This window comes from Rhipicephalus sanguineus, chromosome 7, assembly GCF_013339695.2.
Source record: "Rhipicephalus sanguineus isolate Rsan-2018 chromosome 7, BIME_Rsan_1.4, whole genome shotgun sequence".
In the NCBI taxonomy this organism is placed as follows: domain Eukaryota; kingdom Metazoa; phylum Arthropoda; class Arachnida; order Ixodida; family Ixodidae; genus Rhipicephalus; species Rhipicephalus sanguineus.
The window spans coordinates 146,257,452-146,277,508 of NC_051182.1; the positions used below are offsets into that span (position 1 = coordinate 146,257,452).

General features: G+C 49.4%; 1 protein-coding gene across 1 annotated transcript in view; it reads left to right on the forward strand.

The window, feature by feature from the left end:
• Nucleotides 1-4,025: 4,025 nt before the first annotated feature.
• LOC119399121 (uncharacterized) overlaps nucleotides 4,026-20,057 on the forward strand; it is a 49,788-nt gene continuing 33,756 nt past the window's right edge. The window contains exons 1-4 of the mRNA XM_037665936.2: nucleotides 4,026-4,197; nucleotides 7,460-7,594; nucleotides 9,168-9,287; nucleotides 10,405-10,421. Coding sequence (XP_037521864.2) covers nucleotides 4,026-4,197; nucleotides 7,460-7,594; nucleotides 9,168-9,287; nucleotides 10,405-10,421 — 444 coding nt within the window. The remainder of the gene's footprint in view (nucleotides 4,198-7,459; nucleotides 7,595-9,167; nucleotides 9,288-10,404; nucleotides 10,422-20,057) is intronic.

Consider the following 20,057-nt stretch of genomic DNA (forward strand, 5'->3'; position numbering starts at 1 on the left):
CAGAATAAGCAACCACATTGTTCGTTAAGTACTTGCCCGTTTAATTTAAGCTCAGAAGCGCCGAATACAAATTAGAATCTGGCTGCGATGCTAGCCTTCGCTTTTCTCGGGCACATATGTTCAGCCTTGGTGAACTACTTGGTTTATAAATGTGTTCTCTTTTGCGTGTACCTTAGTCGTGATACGTAATGAGCTCGTACAATACCGTTGCGTGGTCCTTGGGTATTTGCGTGCGTTGCGTATTTACAATGTTTCTTGTGCCTCTCAAGTTTCATGTGTTTATTTTCCATGTCTTTTACATTTCCGTGCTGAATAGTTTTACTGTTGACTGTATCTGCTAATTTGCCACTGTATCGGCATATCTTCTCTTCCTGTACGTTGTAATATCTTGGACCTAAATCGGCACAGCAGTGTTATAAACAAACAAATATATAAATAAATTATGTATGTATATTCTTGCTCCTTCAACTATTTCCTTCATGTGGAGTCTTCTTTCTTGGTGCATTAAGAGCCACGCCATGGTTTGCCCCGAACAGCTACTGCTACATCGCTCAACCGATGGAGGCTTTCAGCTTGTCCGGTATTCCGGTATACGCAAAGTGGTTTACGTAATACCGCTTCGTGCAACCACAATTATAGGAAAATATAATAGCACGAAGGACGGGACTGAAGACACAAAAACCACAGGACGAGTGCTGACTACCAACTCTGCTAAGCACAATTATAGACACGTTTGTTTGCTCTCACCGATTGTCCTTGAGGAGAAAAGTTTAAATAAGCAACTCATTTGGTGTAGGGCCGCTGCCGAGAATTCACAGCACCAGAGAAGTAAATGCACTAGGCCTGAACCAGGCGCAGCAGATATGTAACAGGATTGCCTAGTTCATCTCTGCCCCGCCAGTGGCACCACCTATCCGGTCTCTCACATTTATGCCTACCGTATCCGTTATCACGCTAACGAAAAGAGGTTTGCGGACAAAAATAGAACTCACTCTCTCTCTCTTGTAGTGATCGAATATTCTGGTTTCACGCCTTTCGACATTCAAACAGTTTCGTATTGTCCTTCACAATATTCTTCCTCCTCTTCTTTTCTAACAGTCTGCCAGGCAGATCAAGAGTGCGCGGCTCTCGGATCCCGGAATTCGCATTGCAGTCTGGGAAAGTGCGCCTGCAAGGAAGGCACAGTGCTGGTAGCCGGCACGTGCACCTTCCCATCAGGTAAATAAGCACAGTAACGAACGGATCGATATCGTCTGTCAAAGCGATTTCGAACGCACGAATTACCGGGCAAAGGATGAAGTCGCGTGTACCCAGTCTCCGAGGCCACCGCTTCACCGCATTAACAGGAACGAATCTCGAAGGTGGCGCTTTTGCAGAGCGCGCGGGTGACAATGACGTCATAGCCGCCATGTTCTCAACGTCACCTATTGGAAGGCGTCTAAACGTCGTACACGATCCTTTTGTACACAACTAGTAAAGTCCTAGATTTCTCTTTTTTTTTTGCTAAGAAAACGAGAAAAAAATTCGGCGGATCCCACGCCCTGCGGGGAATCGGTTTCATGCGAGCAGTCAGCGAAAAAGCTGTCTATGCCGCATTTTTTTTCTGGGGGGGGGGGGGGGGGGGGTAGGGGAGGCTTTGAGTAAAGCGTTACCAGGTGGTCGTGTTTTTGTAAATGGAGTATTAGTGTGCACATCGTGCGCTTACCTGCCACGCCGACTAAATTGGGGTTTAAAGGGTACGTATGGCCTGACGCAACGTCAACAACTGACGTCAGAGCACAGACGTCAGTTTTACTTAAACGAAGCGCACGCTAAGGTGCTATTCAGATTTCGCGTGCGATGCTGCGAATATCCTACGTAGCATTCGTTAGTGTATTGCTCCGGGGTCGAGGAGAAACGCTTCAATATTGCTTGCTGAGTCATAGGACTCAGCAATGTAATGTTTATATGTAATGTTTATTCGACTGTTATAAAAGCGGAGCCAATAGGGGGTGGCACGGTGGGCCTAAAGAAATCTGTTTCTGAGGTGGCGGTCGCGTGTCGAACCGACACATTGCTTAGCTTCAACTTGTTGCCAAATACTCGCTCCTGGTTTGTCCTTCATCCAAGTTTCTCTTATGGCGCATTCACAATTGAGAAGCGAACAGAAAGAGAAAACGCCACAGCGGCCGGAAAACCATGTTCGCGAAAATGTTCACATTCGTTCGGCCCCTCCTGCATGCCGTCGCCGCCTTCGCAACTTTTAGAATTCATTCTATTTTGCCCGTTTCCGGAGCATTTCATTTCTTACCGAATTCAAGTAATGCATTCAGAACACGGAAAAGAAATAGCTTTCACCGTTTCAAACCGTTGTTTCGGGAGATACACCAGCAGAAGCTACACAAGAGGACATGCCAGCAGCGGCGGCGGCGGATTCACTCGGCTGTGCAAAAGCGAGATACGTCGGGGCACGCCGACTCGCTGCTGCTTAACCTTCCGCAAATTCCAGTTTTCTCTGCAATCTTAGTCTAAACCAGGCTCTCGAGGAACGCGTCCTTGTCGACGCTGTGAGTTTTGTCGTGCTGCACGGGTAGTTTGCAATTGTGCCGATGCGAGCCACCGCCCACGCCCTGGCCGCCATGTTGAATTTGCAACCGGCCGTTGCTTACGCCACGTGTTTTGGGCTAGTGCAGCCCAAGTACAGCTTCCCGTGAAGCGGAAAGGCGATCCACTTTCGCGTGGCGGAAAAATCTGTCTCGGATTGATTTTCTCGCGTCGGGCTCGCCGCCTGGTTTTCCGGCCGCTTAGGCGGCGAAGCGAGTGAATTTCCGGTGAGTTTTGCCGCTTTCGCCCCCTTCCAAGCCAAGTGTGAACGCGCCTTTAGTGCGTATTCTATGTTCGATTTTCCACTGACCGCAGGCTGTATCGACGACTCCATCTGCACCGGTGGCGCCATCTGTGAGAGCACAAGATGCGTCTGCTCCTCAGGCACGCTACGCATGGGAGGCAAGAGCGGATGCGAGCGCCAGGGTAATGACATATCTATAGGCTCGCGTAACTGCCTGCGAGCGTACAATGAGACGTCGCTGAGACCGCAAGTAGAACCTGTGAAGGATGGATGCAGTGAAGGAACTAGAGTAGAGCAATACGCAAGTGGTACACTCGCACGGGAAGCAATCGGAGAACGATCCAAGCAGTTATTCAATGGTAAGTTACACGAAACTCCCTTCCAAGACCTGGGACGCTATTCTGGGCGCTGTCGAATTTCGCCTTGTCAAATTCCGCCATTAGTAGACTGATTGGCTCAGAGGACTCTGCTACCGCCTCCTTGATTGGCTTAAAATGCCACCATTACGAAATTTCACATGATGGCGGAATTCGACAGTGCTCAAAATAGCACCCCCAGACACCTAGACTAGCCTATGGACAAGTGAACGGAGGCCAGCAAACCGACGCGCTATCTGGGAGCAATGTCCAGATATTGAACAGGTGTACAGAAGTCCAGGGTACCTCAGTGTTCATATGTTGAGGAAGTTTGGCACACGTCAAGCTATTAAACTATCATAATGTTGAGCAGCTGTCGCACAGAAGGTAAAGCTATCGAAATGTTCAAATGTTGAGCGAATGTTGCATATGTCAAGCTATTAAAATATCCAGGTGTACAGCAGTTGTCGCACAGAAGGTGACGCTATCGACATGTTGAGCATATGTTGCATATGTTCAGGAAATGCTGCATATGTCAAACTATTAAAATATCCAGATGTACATCAGCTGTCGCACAGAAGGTGACGCTATCGACATGTTGAAATGTTGAGCAAATGTTGGATACGTCACGCAGTTAAAATATCCCAATGTTGAGCAGCTGTCGCACACAAGGTCAGGCTATCTCAGTGTTCATATGTAGCGCAAATGCTGCGCATGTCAAGCTAGTAAAATCCTCAGACGTTGAGCAGATGTCACGCAGAAAGTCAAGCTACCGAAATGTTCATTTGTTAAGCACATGTCGCTCAGGACCACTTCTGAAAGCTTTCATATGTTCAGCACACATGTCATGGGCACTGCGTAAATCACACCTGTCCTCCGCAGACTGCAACAATGACACGGACTGCCAGTTCTGGACGTACGCACAGTGCGCGCGCGTGCTACCCGGCTCTCCAGTCAAGGGCTGTGTGTGCGACAAGAACACGGCCTTGCTCCTGGGATCCTGCAACCCGACCGGTACGAAGCTATGGGTGTTACAGGAAAGATGAAGCGCATCGTGCTTGGCGTAACCGAGGTTATACCGGGGAAAAAAAAGATCCAGCCACATCCACTCCGTAAAAGCCGTCCAAACAGCTAAGCTGATGCCCCCCTTCGCCAGGCTGTTGCCTTTCTATGTTTTGCAGCTCTTTTCTAACTATCTCTGTGTGTCGGGCGGCTTTTTCCTCGGGATTACGAGTAGTCTTGGCCATTCTCGAAGAGCGAACTCCCGAAGAACCGACACCCTCCTTTATACTCCATGGAGACCCTCACTAACCTCCTTCTCGCGAACAGTTGGGTTCTGACGCGCTTTCCGCCGAGCCTCACCCTTTCCTCTCTCGGTGCACCTCTCATTGGTTATCCCTTTTAGAGGTGTGCACGGGCTCCGGGTAGACCGAAAGCCCGAGCCCGACCCGGCCCGCGGGCCGGGCTCGGGCGGGCCGACGTATTTTCACCTCGGGTCCGGGCCGGGCTCGGGCTACTTGGAGTTTTATCGGGCCGGGCTCGGGCCCGGTGCAAAGCCCGACTCAAGCCCGAAATATAGAGAATGAGCGGGAATTGTTTTCCAGCACGCATACAGCGCCTTTTTCGCGATCGCCCTTTACCGCTTTTCCTTTCCATTGCCTACTTTAAACAAAAGGGGAGCAGGTAAAGCACTGCCTCTGTTGCACTCTACTCCGACAAACAGAGAAGTAACACCACCTGAGCTAGTGACGGCGCCACGCGACTGTTCGCGTTAGATTTAAAGCCAAATCCCATATGAGTGAAAATGTACGCGACAGCGAGCTACCCGATGTAGATCGCCTTCGTGCAAGCTTACGCTTGCATGGGCATACCCCATACACGTGACGGCTTTGGCGAGCGAACTCTGTTGTTGCTGGCATGAGGCCGTCTACTTGCTTGCTGCTTTTGCACGACAATTTGTAATCTGTGTAATAGAGACTGTTCGTCGTGTGTCGTTTGATCACATTTGCTATGCTCAGTAAAACGCCAAATTACCGGAAAACGATGTTTTGTTTTCGCAGCGAAGCTTCAAAAAGGCGGGCCGGGCCGGGCCCGGGATTGTGCTTTTGTACGTCGGGCCGGGCCGGGCGGGCTCGCAGCCCTTTGCCGTCGGGCTCGGGCGGGCCCTCGACAAAGTCAGCGGGTCCGGGCCGGGCTCGGGCTCGGAAATACGGCCCGTGCACAGCTCTAATCCCTTTCCGCCGAGTCTCACCCTCGCCGCTCTTGGTGCACCTCTCATTGGTTAGCCCTTTCCGTCGAGCCTCACCATTTCCTCTCTTGGTGCACCTCTCATTGGTTAGCCCTTTCCGCCGAGCCTCATCCTTTCCTCTCTTGGTGCACCTCTCATTGGTTAGTCCTTTCCACCAAGCCTCACCCTTTCCTCTCTTGGTGCACCTCTCATTGGTTGGCCCTTTCCGCCGAGTCTCAACCTCGCCGCTCTTGGCGCACCTCTCATTGGTTCGCCCTTTCCACTTAGCTTCACTCTCGCCTCCTCTCGACAAGGCACTGCCTTACCCCCTTTCCGCCAGGCCTCTCTCGGCACGGTGCAGCCCTGCCCCTTCCTACCGAACCTCACTTTCACCCCACCGCAAGGCCACGCGACCATGCAGCGTTACACCGCAGGCGGCGGTGAAGGGTCGACGATGAAGAGCTACGCTGTTAAACAATATTCAGCTTATGTCGCCATCACGGTGTTACATGTACGACTATCCGTTAGAAGCAAATTAACCCAACAGACAATTACGCCAAGAAAAGTATAGGGGGCATTGATTGTTTTTAAATGCGGTGTGGTAATTATAACGTCCATGACAAGCCCACAAGAGGAGATGGTAATATTACTCCTAAAAAGTAAATTATATTAATTTCCTTTCTAGGATTTCTTAAACGCGTATAAGTTACATTACTTAATACAGCTGGCCTAAAGTAATGAATTAAGTTTAAACCTCTTCCACGAAAACTTCTCAATCATGCACTAGCTCACGTACGCTTTACTTACGTCACGTATACATTGAAATCTCAAAGATCTCTGTTGCACCGCACAAGCAGCTGACTCGTTCCCACGCTTGAGGTTTGGCACTCGAATAAACTTTTCTTTTCCTGTTTTTTTTTCCTTTTGGTCAATTTTATAAGCCGTATGAAAAGCGGCCACGCTATGCTTCAAACAACAGTTATTGGGAAAATAGAGTAACGTTTTTTCAAATAACTCGCCTGAAGACATTATAACTACATTACTAAATTACCAGCCCGCAAAAGTAATTCAATAAATCGCTGATTACAACGTAAAGCGATTTTATCACTAATTTCATTGCTGCGTTTACATCATTGTTTAGCCTGCCGCCTGCCAACCAATAACCGACCTACATTTCTGGTGTCGTTGATGGCTTTTCAGAATAACCTTCCTCTGCAAGGGTTCTCTTTAAAGGCATAGACGAAGTGAGGGCGCACGTGAAATTCTACAAGCCTTCGTCCGTAGCCTTTTCAGTTCTTGTAGTACTAAGTCCTGTACTTTGTATCCTTCGCTAATATGCGAATGGTCCCTAGCTGACGCATGCAAAAGGGTCACTAAACAACCTCTGAAAATACAAACAACGAGCTCGCTATTCTCTCCTGGCGCTTCCCGTCTTTTTGGCACAATTCGCGATAGGCGTGCGCAGAGGGGGGCAGGGGGGCGGCCGCCTTTCCCCCAGTCACCTAAGAAGAGGGGGGCGCAAAGTGTGCCCCATACACTGACTTAACAGGGAGGCGCCGCGATGAACCTTCGCTCACCCTGAAGGGGAACCCTGCGCACGCCAGAAGTCCGTTCACGTGACGTCGTGAGGACATAAGCTCTAGATTGGTCTATATACGAGGAATATCAGCTGTGAATTGTAAAAACCACCAGAAAAAAAAAACGCTATGGAGCTGGCAATCGTACCCTGCTTCGCCGTGCACGGTCGCACGCCCGTTCTGCATTCTGTCGCATGATATCGTGTGCGATCGACAGATTTCACTTCGTTTTGTGCGTCTTCGACTGCGCAAGTGTAGAGAACAACGTGTAGCCGAAAAGCGCGAAATCCTGATAGGCTCACTGCTTAGTGCTGACATTGTCCACGTCTTTTATGATGAAATAAGTGGAGAGGAGCGCCTGTAGGAAGGGTATTGTGAAAGCAAGAAAGAAATTACTCCGTGGTTTTGAACTCGGATTGATTTAGGGGCCCTTTAAAACAGCTATGTAACTCCATGTCACCGTCTTTCGCAGAAAACCTGGGTCCGTGTCCGTACGGTCGCTGCACCATTGAGTACTCCGAGTGCGACACGTCCACATCGCTCTGCCAGTGCCAGAAGGGCTACGAGCTGCGAATCTACCCCGGAACGTGGATTTGCGAGAAGAAAGGTCACCGGCCATATATATATATACGGGCGTACATTGCACGTTGTGCTGCGTTGCGTGTGCTTGTGTACAGTGCTTCGCATATTGAAACGCGATACTCAGAGCTCGAGTTTGCTGGCGGTGAGGGTAACGGCGAAGGCGGGAGCGTTCGTGATGCATGGTGACTGAATCTGGTAGATGTTCATTCTGTGGTTCTTGGTGGCGCCGGCGGAGCGCTGCTGGCCATGGCTTCTAGACACTGCACTCCCGTGCCACGCCGCCCGAAGCGGCTGGAGCTGTCCATAGAGCTTTCCACAATTTACTTGACGGAGCTGTGACGCTGCGGTCGTTCAGTCACCATGAGAATGATGGGCAGTACATGGATTTGCTTAGTCTACGTGCTAGCGTCTTCGAACGCACTTGTGGCTTTGTTCATTGTTGTGTTATGGCTTTTCGCTTTCATTTTCGTTTCGATAAAATGATGGCTCGTTGTGAACACTGCGAGCTCATTGGAATTGTTCAGCCTAAAAGGGTCAAAGTGGTGAAGTGGGACTGCTGAACTTCGTCTTACGACAAAGCGGCTGCAGGCCGCTTTGTCCACACGGAGCCGAAAGAACGAAGCTTAGGCAAATCTATGTAATACCCATCATTTCCATGCTGGCTGAATTTCACGCGTTGTAGCTCCCATAGACACTAGCGCCAGAGTTTCCCTCTAGTGTACCAGTAAAAAGAAACACTATGGAGCTGGCGAGCGTGCGTTGCGAAGGATTTCAACTCAGCACCGGGGCCACCGAAAACCACACACTGAACGACTGCTTATATCGGATGTTGTCGCCCTCGCCGTCACCCTCGCCACCTGCAGCCACGCGCTCCGAATATCGCGTTTTAATCGCTGAACATGAAGCGGCTGCACGAAGCGGCATTGTACGCTCTATTAGTTAAAACACGTAGCACCTGAGGTAGAGGTGAAGTGTAAAGGGGGAGAGGGAGAGTGGAGAGGAGGTGTGCAGAGAGGGTTTGCGCATGCTAGGAGGGAGCATTGTGCAAGGCGAAAGAAAGAAAGAAAGAAAGAAAGAAAGAAAGAAAGAAAGAAAGAAAGAAAGAAAGAAAGAAAGAAAGAAAGAAAGAAAGAAAGAAAGTCAGGCCATCTCCCGCTAAAGGGGACCATGAGGCGATGCGAAGCAGCGTTTCGGCATGTCGAGCCCGCGTGTCAGAGGGGGAGAGGATAGGGGGAGGGGAGAGGGGAATCGGAGAGCGGAGAGGAGGTTCGTGGGGAGGGCTTGCGCATGCGCAGTAAGGGTGGTCACCCCACACACCACCGGTTTGAACTCCGCCATAAGATTCCTTGCATCTAAAAGAAAAAAAAAAGAAATAGAAGTTTTAGGTCAGGCACGCACACAAGCTTCGCTTGCCCCCATTTTCGCGATAAAGCGGGGGCCTCCTTATTTTATCTTCATCTATAAGTGCATAGGATAGCTCGTCTTTAGCGTAGGATATCTATAGTTCTATTTACACCAGCGCCGTTTCGTCGATCACGAGCTGCTACGAATACTGGAAACGCTATGGAGTCACACAGGCCCGTGTTACGCACGTGCAGACACCGAGACGGTGGACCGGGCATGTATGGACAGCAGCCAGTGCTACACCGGGGAGATCTGCGATGACGGCTACTGTAAATGTCCGAAGGGAAAGGAGCTCAAGGATCTTCGGTGCGTGGGTAAGCGACCGCGGCGGCCTTCTGAACAGCAGCTGCCCGCTATTTATAGAATAATTAGTTCGTCCGTAGTCCGTAGACTTTCCCATCGTTTGCGTTGTTTTTACGGCCTACCGGAGTCGTTGACGGCGGTGGCGTAGTGTTACTGAATATGCTACCAAAATGGTAGGATATACAGCAACTCTAAGGTGGCAGAATTAGTAGCGGCAACTTATGAGGTTTCGTCAAACTGCGATACCTTTGTAAAAAAAAAAGTTAGTTTCGCCGCAAGGGCGAAGCAATGTATATGCGACAGTAACAAGTGGCAATGTAATACGAAGTAAGGCTTGCAGTCAACTCTTTTAGATCCATTCTCGCGTGATAATATCTGGGGTTTTACGTGCCAAAACCACGATATGATTATGAGGCACGCCTCCGGCAATTTCGACCATCCGGTGTTCTTTAACGGGCACTGACATCGCACAGTACACGGGCCTCTAGCATTTCGCCTCCATCGAAATGCGACCGCCGCAGGCGGGATTGAACCCGCGACCTTCGGGTCAGCAGCCGAGCACCGTCCGCTACACCACCGCGGCGGACGCAACTCTACAAAATGCTGGTGTAAAGGAATTACTAGCGCTCCAGTGAGCGAAACGGTCGTGCTGTCTGTCGTCTGCATGCGAAGTAAGCAGTGAGTGAACAGCACGTACAAGGGTATACTGGGCCGCGTACTGTAATGTCTGTCGAAATAGCGCGCGCGCCAGCTCTCGCGACCACGCCCGTTTGATCAAAGTTCGCAGTTGGTGCTCGAGCACTGTTTTTTGCACTAAAGCACTGTTTTTTGAACAGTGCTTTAGTGCCCTTTAGTCGATTTTGTATTTCACTGTTCCTTTACGCTTGCTCTTCTCTCCGCTTTCCTTTCTATTTTTCCCTTCCCCTTCCCTTAGTGTAGGGTAGCAAACCGGATGCTGCAGTACAGCCTCACTTCCCTGCCTTTCTCTCATTGTATTCTCTCTTTCTCTCTCTCACGGTTCCTGTCACTTTAAAGCCTTTCGGTCAGTTTAACACTAAACTGCATCCTCCCATTTAATGACACTTTAGGGTCCCTTTTATCCACCGAAGGTGTATCATTATTACGCAGAGATCAAGCTGCCCAAGGTGTCCAACAACCTGCGCCTGTTCCTCTGGCTGTCAGCCGCCATGCTGGTGCTGATCGTGGTCTTCATAACGTTCGGTGGATGCCTCTACCTGCTAGCCCAGCGTGCGGAGAACGAGCAGATGGAAATAGCGAAGATGTTCGACCCACCGTCGGGAGACCCGACCACCTAGCAACCCTGTACAGCGAACTCGCGCGGACGTTTCATACGGGGCAAATGCCCGCCAATTCTGCATAATTAGTTCCAATTAAATCGCGTTTTCAATCATTGCATTACATTGAATACTGCGAATCGGTTCTTCGGAATCCCGCCAGGTGGCGCAAGGGTTGAGAGAGGAAAATTGAGAACCACTCGTTCGTAGCGTGAGGCCACAATGAAAACCACGCGGATTGCGTATGGTTTTCCTTGTGGCGTCATGCTGCAAACGGGTGGTTGTCAACGTTCCTTTTTTATTCCAATACATTCGAAGCCCTTTTTTTACTGGACCCAGATGAAACTGAAAGGCGGCGGTTAGCGACCACATTCAGAGCAACATCTTGCGCCACTGCCCGTCTTCCTAGCATTAGACATGTGTTTAAGACAGGCTCGCAGCCAGGAATTTTTTTCGGGGGGGGGGGGGGGCACTTGCCAAAAACCCTGACTTTTTGAGAAAGACACTTATGTTTATTATTTATTTTTGGTTAAAACACCTATTTCAGCAAAATTTCGGGGGGGGGGTGCCCCCCCCCCTCCTCTGGCTACGGGCCTGGTTTAATACTATGGTGTCGATTGTGCCCAACGTCGTTAAATACGAGCGTGCACAGAATTTTTCATTGCGTCTTATTTCAGCTTACTACGAAATCTGGCCCGAACGACACAGATAGTGAAGTGTACCAACCATAAACTTAAAACCCTTGGAGTCCCTCATGCATTCGTCTAAGAAGACTCGAAGGCGACCGCCATCTTCTTTTTCTTCACAGTCGATGTATTAATCCTCCCCCGCCACCATACGAAAGCTTTCTGCACACTACCTGGTTTTTGCACTGCCTCCGTGATCGGCCCACCTTTGACCAAGCGAGAATGTCATGTGATGACGGCATCGTGCGACGTCACGTCATGATGACGACAAAAATTTTTGTGATCTGTGACGTCGTAATAGCCGTCATCACGTGATTTTTTTTTTTGCATGACTCGTGTTAACGCCGCCGACGCGTGATACCGACGGTCAGTTTTCGAGCTTAATGAGGCGTCTAAGGCTCTCGCCTTAATATGTTAGTGCAACCTTAAACAACAACGACGTGCCAAAACCACAATGTGAGCATTAGGCACGCCGTAGTGCAGGGCTCCGGAAGTCTGGAGCATCTGGTGTTATTTAACGTGCAATGACGTCTCACAGTACACGTGCCTATTCTGCTTCAACCAAAATTCAGCAAGCCCGGCGGGGATCGAAACCGCGACCTTCGAGTCAGCAGCCGAGCACCGTAACCACTGTACCACCGGGGCGGAAGCGTATAGTATGAATGGTTTTAAATAAGAATGAATAGGGCAATTTAGAAATGCGATAGTGTAAATTCAATGCCAAATCTAGGAGTTAGGTATAGAGTATAAAGAGTTTGTGCAAAGCGCATAATTATAAGAAATATTATATACTTTTCAAAATGCATTTATTCTACTTGAAAGAAGAGAAGAAAAAGAAACTTTATTTTTATTTAAAAAAGTCTGCGTGGCTCAATCTTGGGTGGTGCACCCCGGTAGGGCTCCATTGGCTGCCACAGAAAAGAAGAATGTATCGAGGGCTCGTTTTCTTTGTTTTTCGCAACCTAACGAAACCAACAGACAATGGAGCCAGGGCAGAGATAGGGGACATTATTTGTATGTTTAACTGCAGTGTACTAATTATGGTATACGTGCGAAAAAATTAAAAGTGGAGTTAGAGAGAAAAACCGTATTAGAAAATGTCAGTGCACGTCAGGAGAAAGTCTACCTTCCTCGTCGCCCCTAGCCGTCGGCCGGAATCACTTGAGATATGGCAGCAGGGCTTCACTGATGATGTCCTGCTGGACGTTAGGGTCTGGGCTGCGGAGCCAGGACCTCCCAGGATTCTCGAGTATGCGAGCTATCGTGCTGAGTCGGACATGTCCCCACCATGTAGACCAAATTTGCTGCCTTATAAAATTTGCACTTGGACCTGAATACTTCATGGATGCCACTTGCTGTACAGTACGGGGTTTTGGGGAAAAAACCGTCTGTAATTTTCGCCACGTAACCTCCTCTTACTTACTGAGCGATTGGACAATAAGACGTTTCGTCGAGCATCAAAATTTCCTATGCACTTTTGTAACGTTTCTATTTTATAAACTGCCCTGTTCTTGAGTTTTATAACACTTTATACAACCACTCACTTCTTGGCCAATCCACCACAGTGGGTGTGAGGGACAATTATTAGGCGAACAGCAACAGCAACAACAACTTGCCGCCCGCAGGGACCGAACCTACAACCTTCGGATAACGTGCCCGATGCTCTACCAACTGAGCTACGGCGGCAGTCGTCTCCCCGTCCACGTTATTCCATGTCTGTGCTTTCTGTTGTATGTACTCGCACTATATACACTTTATTTATGCTAATATACGACCCGGAATGCGGAATGATCGTCGTCGTCTTCATTACCAGTGAACGGTAACACGTGGAATTGGCATGCGCGCGCCAGAAGAAGAAGAAAAGCGCTCTTGGAGGTCTGCAGCCGCTGTCGTCCACTGCCCTGAAGCATTTTCCTCCAAAAGCTGCGTTGTTCAAGGCCTGTCGCAATGACAGGTAGGTACGCGATACATGCGCGAAGGCTCAGGCGCATCTACATGCCCCAGCCTACGTGTGGTCGTCTAAAACACTTCAGTTTTCGGTACGGCTCGCTCACCGATGATATCCGCAGAACGTCGCAATGTCATTCGAAGCCGAAACTCTTTCACGGCATGTATCAAAAAGAATCACAGGATCTCTTATGCAATCGCTTAAGGTGGGGTGAGACTTCGTTTGGTCAAAAATTCGATTTTGAGATATTGCAATAATTTAGAGCATTTCTCTCAGAAATCCCGTTTGGGTACTGGCGGTTACAAAAATTACTTTTGGTCCTTTTTCTTCGACACGGCAGGAAATGTGGGTGTACCTCGAAGTGGTCTTCTGCGTTTTTCTCAAAACTAGAGGGCATAAGCAGACGAAAATGCTCACATGTGGTAACTATTGGCATTTACGTAAATGGAACTAGAATCAAAAGCCTAGGCGCATTTGTATTTTTTCAATATAAAAAAACTATTCATAAGCGGCAATTTGCACACATCGACAAAAGTAAAAAAAAAACATAACAAATGTAGTGTTTGTTGCACGTTCATCATTTCAGTTCAACTTAGGTAAAACGTTAGTTTCTACCTTTGTACATAATTGCAATTTTAATAGTTCTTAAGAAAGAAGTACATATGTAAATAAATTAACAAAGTAAAAATAAAATCACTAAATACAATTTAAAACTAATGTTGGGTTCTAATGCAAAGTGTGTATCAAGCTGTACCTTCAAGTAACCTGTGTATCTTCATGCTGTATCTTCAAGCAACGTGTGCATCTTTTCGCTGTAGATTTTATTACCACTTCCGTACAGCCGCATTTTGAAACTGATTTTTCAAAGTCTCACCCCACCGTAAGACGACTCGAAGGTGAAAGCCGAGTTCTTTTGCTTCAGTCGACCTACTGATCCTTCCCCGCCTCTCTACGAAGGCTTTCTGCACTTAATGTAATTTTCCACTGCCGCCAGGATCGGAGACATTGCAAGCTCTCTGCGCCTCCCCTGGTCTTGCACTGCCTCCGTGATAGGCCAACCTCTGACCAAGCGACGGCCTCATGTGATGACGCCAACGTGTGACGTAGCGTGGTGTAATGTCATAGTGACGTCATGATGGCGGCACAAATTTTGGTGATCCGTGACTTCACGACGTCATATGGTGGCGTCATCACGTGTTGATGATTTGTTCTTCAGTCGTGTTAACGCCGAACAGTCGATTTCGGCGTTTGATTAGGCATCTAAGGCTTTACCCTTAATAACGAAGCCCTCAGGTTCTCGTTATACATTTGGCTTTGTTACATGCAAGAAATAGTAGATAGCAGATAGTAGTGCAAGAAATAGTAGATCGGGCACGCACACGCCAACCTTCGCTTGTCCCGTTGTCCCGATAGGGGAAGTGCCCCTGAATTTTTTTGCCTCTTGTCATCGACACCATTTTACTGCCACGTATGCATGCTCATGTTGTCGCGCTTTAGTTCATGAATTCTCTTATGTGACGCCTCTTATTGTCGTGCCTCCGATATACGTATCGTAATCTCATGCATTAATTACACGTACATAGTCATGATATGTACGTGTTTCGCACAGCTCATACAACATAAATAACTGTTATATCGTTGTACTCCATCACAGGTTCTGCCACCGGCAACGAAGCCACCGAGGCGGACACCGTCCAGCGCCATCTGGAGCGTCTAGTCGGACGCTTACTACTCGTTGCACTGTTCACGTCTCAAGGTACTAAAGTACCGCTTAGTAAAAAAAGCAGTTCGGTAAAATACTGGAGAGCTTCTTGAATGTGACCTCATCACTTAGTGCCCTTTTGGAATGCTACGGCATGGACATAAGAGGTTTTTGTCAAGGCCGATATCCTTAACAGTTTTTCGGCGTAACGCAGAAAGGTATGCGCGTATGCCGTCTAACCGATTTATACGTAAACGTAAATGTTGCTTGTCCGAATGTTTGCTAAACATGTCATTCCTTGCCCAATGCTTGAAACACGAACAAAGTGTCAGCTTGTGTCAGTGACACATCTGTTGTGCCATGCAGGTCTGAAAAATGCTTTTTTTTAATGGACAGCTTCCATGATGACATGTGTGACGTCACGCTTTCACGCCACTGCGCATGCTTGGAAGTTTACTTCGTTTTCTAGCTTTCACCTTCAATAAACAGTCGGCAGCAGACACTCCTCCGTCTCTTCTTTCACCTTTCTTCGTGTTTCAAGCACCGCGCCAGGAGTAACAAATTTAGCAAACAACAACCATCTCGCCTAGGAACAAGTTCTTCTAGCTTGCCCGAATGTTTCAGCGGATCTAAAGCGAGCTAACCTCCCATACAGACAGGCGTGCACAGGATTTTCCCTGGGGGGAGTAAAGATTCATCATCCTCCCCCTTCCTCGTTGATCGAGTCCAAGACACATTCTTCACAATGGATGAAAAAATTAGAATGAACTGATTACGTGCTTCTCCCAATGGCCTGCCTTTGGTCCCTGGCTTTCCGGAAGGAGTAAATATGGGAAGTAAAGGGTTCTTGGAATGCAACATGATGGGCGTTCGGCCGCCATTGTCACCAAAAACTTGCGTGACCGTAAGCTGCTCGGCGTTGGCTGGTGATGGTTCTCAAGGTGAACAATGGTGGCAGCGGATGCTGCACAGTGACGTGCTGGCGGACCCTGAACTCAGGGCTGTCCAGGGGGCCCGTGTGGCGGCAGAAGGGCTTGGCCCCTCTGTTCTGGCGTGGGAGCGGCCCGCATCAGTCCTGGAGCAAATCCTCAGGACCTAAATAAATTTATTCATACAATACCATCACCATGCTCTTAAGAACTACCGGTCAGGTAGGACTGAGTAATGGTATGGGGCAGACTTTGCTCTCCCTCCCCCATCAGGCGAATAGGTAGGGTGCCCACCCCCCCTCCTGCCCTCTAATGTCCATGTCTGCACATAGACAAGGCAGATTACGAGACGTAATCGCTGCTCCGACCGCAGGCTTGGAAGGCTTCGTGCTCCACGATTTCGACGGGTTCGACATCATCAACGCGACTGTGCAAAACGCGACCGTCCGCATGGTCTTGTCCGACGAGAGCCGCTTCACCGTAAACATCACCTTGAGCAGGGAAGAGCTTGGCGGCGAGATCCGATTCGACTACATGGACAGCATCAGGGGAGCGCGCATTCCGCCACTCGTGCTCAGGAAGTGAGTGAGTCATATGTAGAACTAAAAAAACTTCGCTGGTCATTGCGCATCTCTGAGTTGTGGAATACGCGATTTCTCTCCGTTAAGAGAAATCAACGTAACATTGAGTGTACTCATACAGGCGTATTATTAGAATTATAGGGTAATCCAAATCAGGGAGAAGTTCAAGGAAAGATGATAGTTTGTAGAGCGGTCTTGTCTTCAAGAAGACAAGACCACTTGTCTGAAAGTTGGCTCCAGTGACACCCCGCGTTACATCTTTCATCTCTAGAGACACATGGTGTGCTTCATACAACCGCCAGCAACCACTGCATTTTTTTGCACACGCTAGGACCTCCTCTTAATACCAGTTCTCAAGTACCCCAGATCACTTGAGGAAACTGTCTTGTTCATTTCAGCCTGAGGCTCACTGCACAAGTCAATGTTACGGCTACAAGTACCCATTCGAAACTTTGGCAAATAGAAGGAATTATCTAGTAACTTTTTTTTCAGTTGATATTGCTCAATAATACCAAGGACAGTGCATGCAAATGATGCAGTCAAGTCGACAGTAAGACGCGGCTTCTTTTCATCTTGTTGGGAAGAGCAAATTGTTGGCAAGAGCAATCTCACACTTTCGCATTTACATTAAGTGGTATCATTAACATTGCTTCAAGATCAGCATTTTAAAACGTATCCCAATATATTAGAGGTATTCTTAATATTAGCATTATTGCACTTTCGCTCTCATATACATTACCTTAATTTCCCTTCAACGTCTTTTTCAGTTTATCGTAAGTACATATTGCTGTCATTATTTTCTCAGAGATGCAATGCCTTGTCTTTTGACATGACATAAGTATTACTTCTGAGTTCCTTGATTCATTCTAAAACTATAGATGTATATAGATGTTGCAGCATGTATAAAGCTTCGTATGACCAGTATTGCACGTCTGACATATACGTGTGCGTGTGCGCACGAGAAGTCTCTTCGAAACCAGGCTTAGAAAGCCTTCATGTTCATGAATACTCTACTGGCGTAAATTTACACGAGAACGTAGCGCCTGCTTTGATATTGCAACAATACCTGGTTTAGTCAGTTTGACCTCTGCGTCGCTACACGGCGTCACAACTTCGGCCGCTCCCTTTTGCTGCCCCATAGCCCGGTATTCCGCTAACGCCCCGAAGTTTGCGGACAAATATAAACTCTCTATTAAGGCGAAAGCCTTAGATGCCTCATCAAACTTGAAAATTGACCGTCGGGGTCGGCGGCGTCCCGTAGCGTTCACTTCAATAGGAGTGATGCAAAAAACCACCACGTGATGAGGTCACCAAATGACGTCGTCATAACGTCACAAATCGTCAGAATTTAGGACGTAATAATGACGTCACATAACATTTCACATGATGACGTCGTCAAATGATGATATTGTCGCTTGGTCAAAGGTTCACCGGTCACAGAGGCGCTGCAAAACCAGGTCTGGTGCACAAAGCTTTCGATGCCTACGATCCTGGAGGCAGTGCAAAACAATGTTAGTGCAGAAAGCTTTCGGAGGGAGGTGGGGAGGATGAACACATTGACTGAGAAGAAAAATGTGGCTTTCGCATTCGAGTCGTCCTAAGCGAATGCATAAAGGATCCTGCGAGCTTTTTCTTTTAACCACACCTAGGTCGCAAAGCGCTCTGCCGAGCCTTCGACGCTCGGAGTGTGATATTGCCACGGGCGTTTCTTATTATCACTTTTGGTTTATTCGTTTCTCGCCCACAAAGAGTGTCAGCAACGCTCAGCGCAAACCGCGCCTCATTGTTCGAGAGGCTTCGCGATCATTGTAGATCGTTTTGTTAAGATTGCGCGCAGGACGCGCACACCCGAGCCTATTCTAGAATTTGCACGACTGCCAGCGATAATGCTGGAATATTCGACGGCACATGTTTAAATGCCGACGCGCTTCACCGCTTGTCAGTTGATCGACGGACGACGCCCTGTTCGCCGCTATCATTGTACAGCGTGTATTGCTGTAGTTCTAGTTCTCATTTTCCCGGCCACAAGTTCGGCCAAATAAACAGTTTCATTCTGCAAACGCCGACTGCTTTCTTCGTCGACGTCACGACCACGTGACATCTGGTGGAGGTGCTGCTCGTTCATGTTCCGGACGCCCCCGACAAGCCTTGAACCCAGCCCACGTCGCGAAGAAGACACCGACACCATCAGCGGCAGTCGAGCCAGCCGCAGACTGGAAGGACTACCCCCACAATACGGACCCCTACCGGACAAGACCAGGATCACAACGAAGAAGACAACAGCCACAATGACAACCGCTGTGGCGCCTACAACGGTCGTCATGCATCAACCGAGGGAGCCGCCGACATTCCGCGGATCACCATGCGAGGATCCAGAAAGCTGGCTGGAGGCATACGACCGAGTCTCCACGTTCAACAACTGGGACTGCGACGAGAAGCTACGCCATGTCTACTTCGCCCTTCAAGATGGCGCAAGGACCTGGTTCGAGAATCGAGAGTCCACGCTAACATCATGGGACCTCTTCCGCACCGGATTTCTCAACACCTTCACAAGCGTCATCCGGAAAGAAAGGGCTGAAACCCTTCTCGAGACCCGTGTACAGCTCCCCAATGAAAACGTCGGACTGTACACCGAAGAAATGACTCGACTATTCCGCCATGCCGATCCAGCCATGTCCGAAGAAAAGAAAGTTCGCTTCCTGATGCGGGGAGTGAAGGAAGAACTCTTCGCCGGACTTGTGCGCAACCCGCCGAAGACGGTCTCGGAATTCCTTTCAGAGGCCACCACAATCGAAAAGGCACTAGAAATCCGCACTAGGCAGTACAACCGCCGCATTCCTACGACGACCTACGGGGAGGTTCAGGCGCTGCAGTCTGATGACCTGCGTGACACCATCAGAGCGATTGTGCGGGAAGAGCTGCGCAAACTGTTACCTTCGCCGCAGCATCAAGTGCGTTCAATCGCCGACGTTGTCCGCGAGGAAGTCCGGCAATCGCTTGGAATTCCCGAAGCACCGCAGGCTCAGCCGGAAGCAATGAGCTATGCTGCTGCAGCCCGACGCAACGCCCCACCCCCTCGCCCACGTCAAGACGCCGCGTCGCCGCAGCAGTTCCGCCGCCAGGCACCGCCGCCACCACCACCGACGCCATACCGCCCGCCGACAGGACAACGCTGCGCCCCCCGAAAGACCGACGTTTGGCGTGCCCCTGACAACCGGCCGCTCTGCTATCACTGCGGGGAAGCCGGCCACACATACCGCCGATGCCAGTATCGACAGATGGGGCTACGCGGATTCGCCGTTAACGCGCCGCGCCCGCAGCCAGGCGAACGGCCTCGCGACATCGATGACTACCTCACCGGAACACAGTGGGAAGAACGACGAGCTTCCCGCTCGCCGTCGCCCGGCCGCTACATGTCACCGCACCGCCGGCAGTACACTGGCCCGAACCGGGGCCGGTCGCCTAGCCCGTATCCGGGAAACTAAGGGCAGCAACCGATGGAGGTGCGGTTGCTGTACGACGAAATGCCGAAGATCCTCCGCGGCCGCCGACGACGACAACGCGACGAGACCTTCAGAACACGACGCCAACCGGACGGAGCCCTCACGACGAAACGTCGCGGCCCGAAGAAAACCTGACG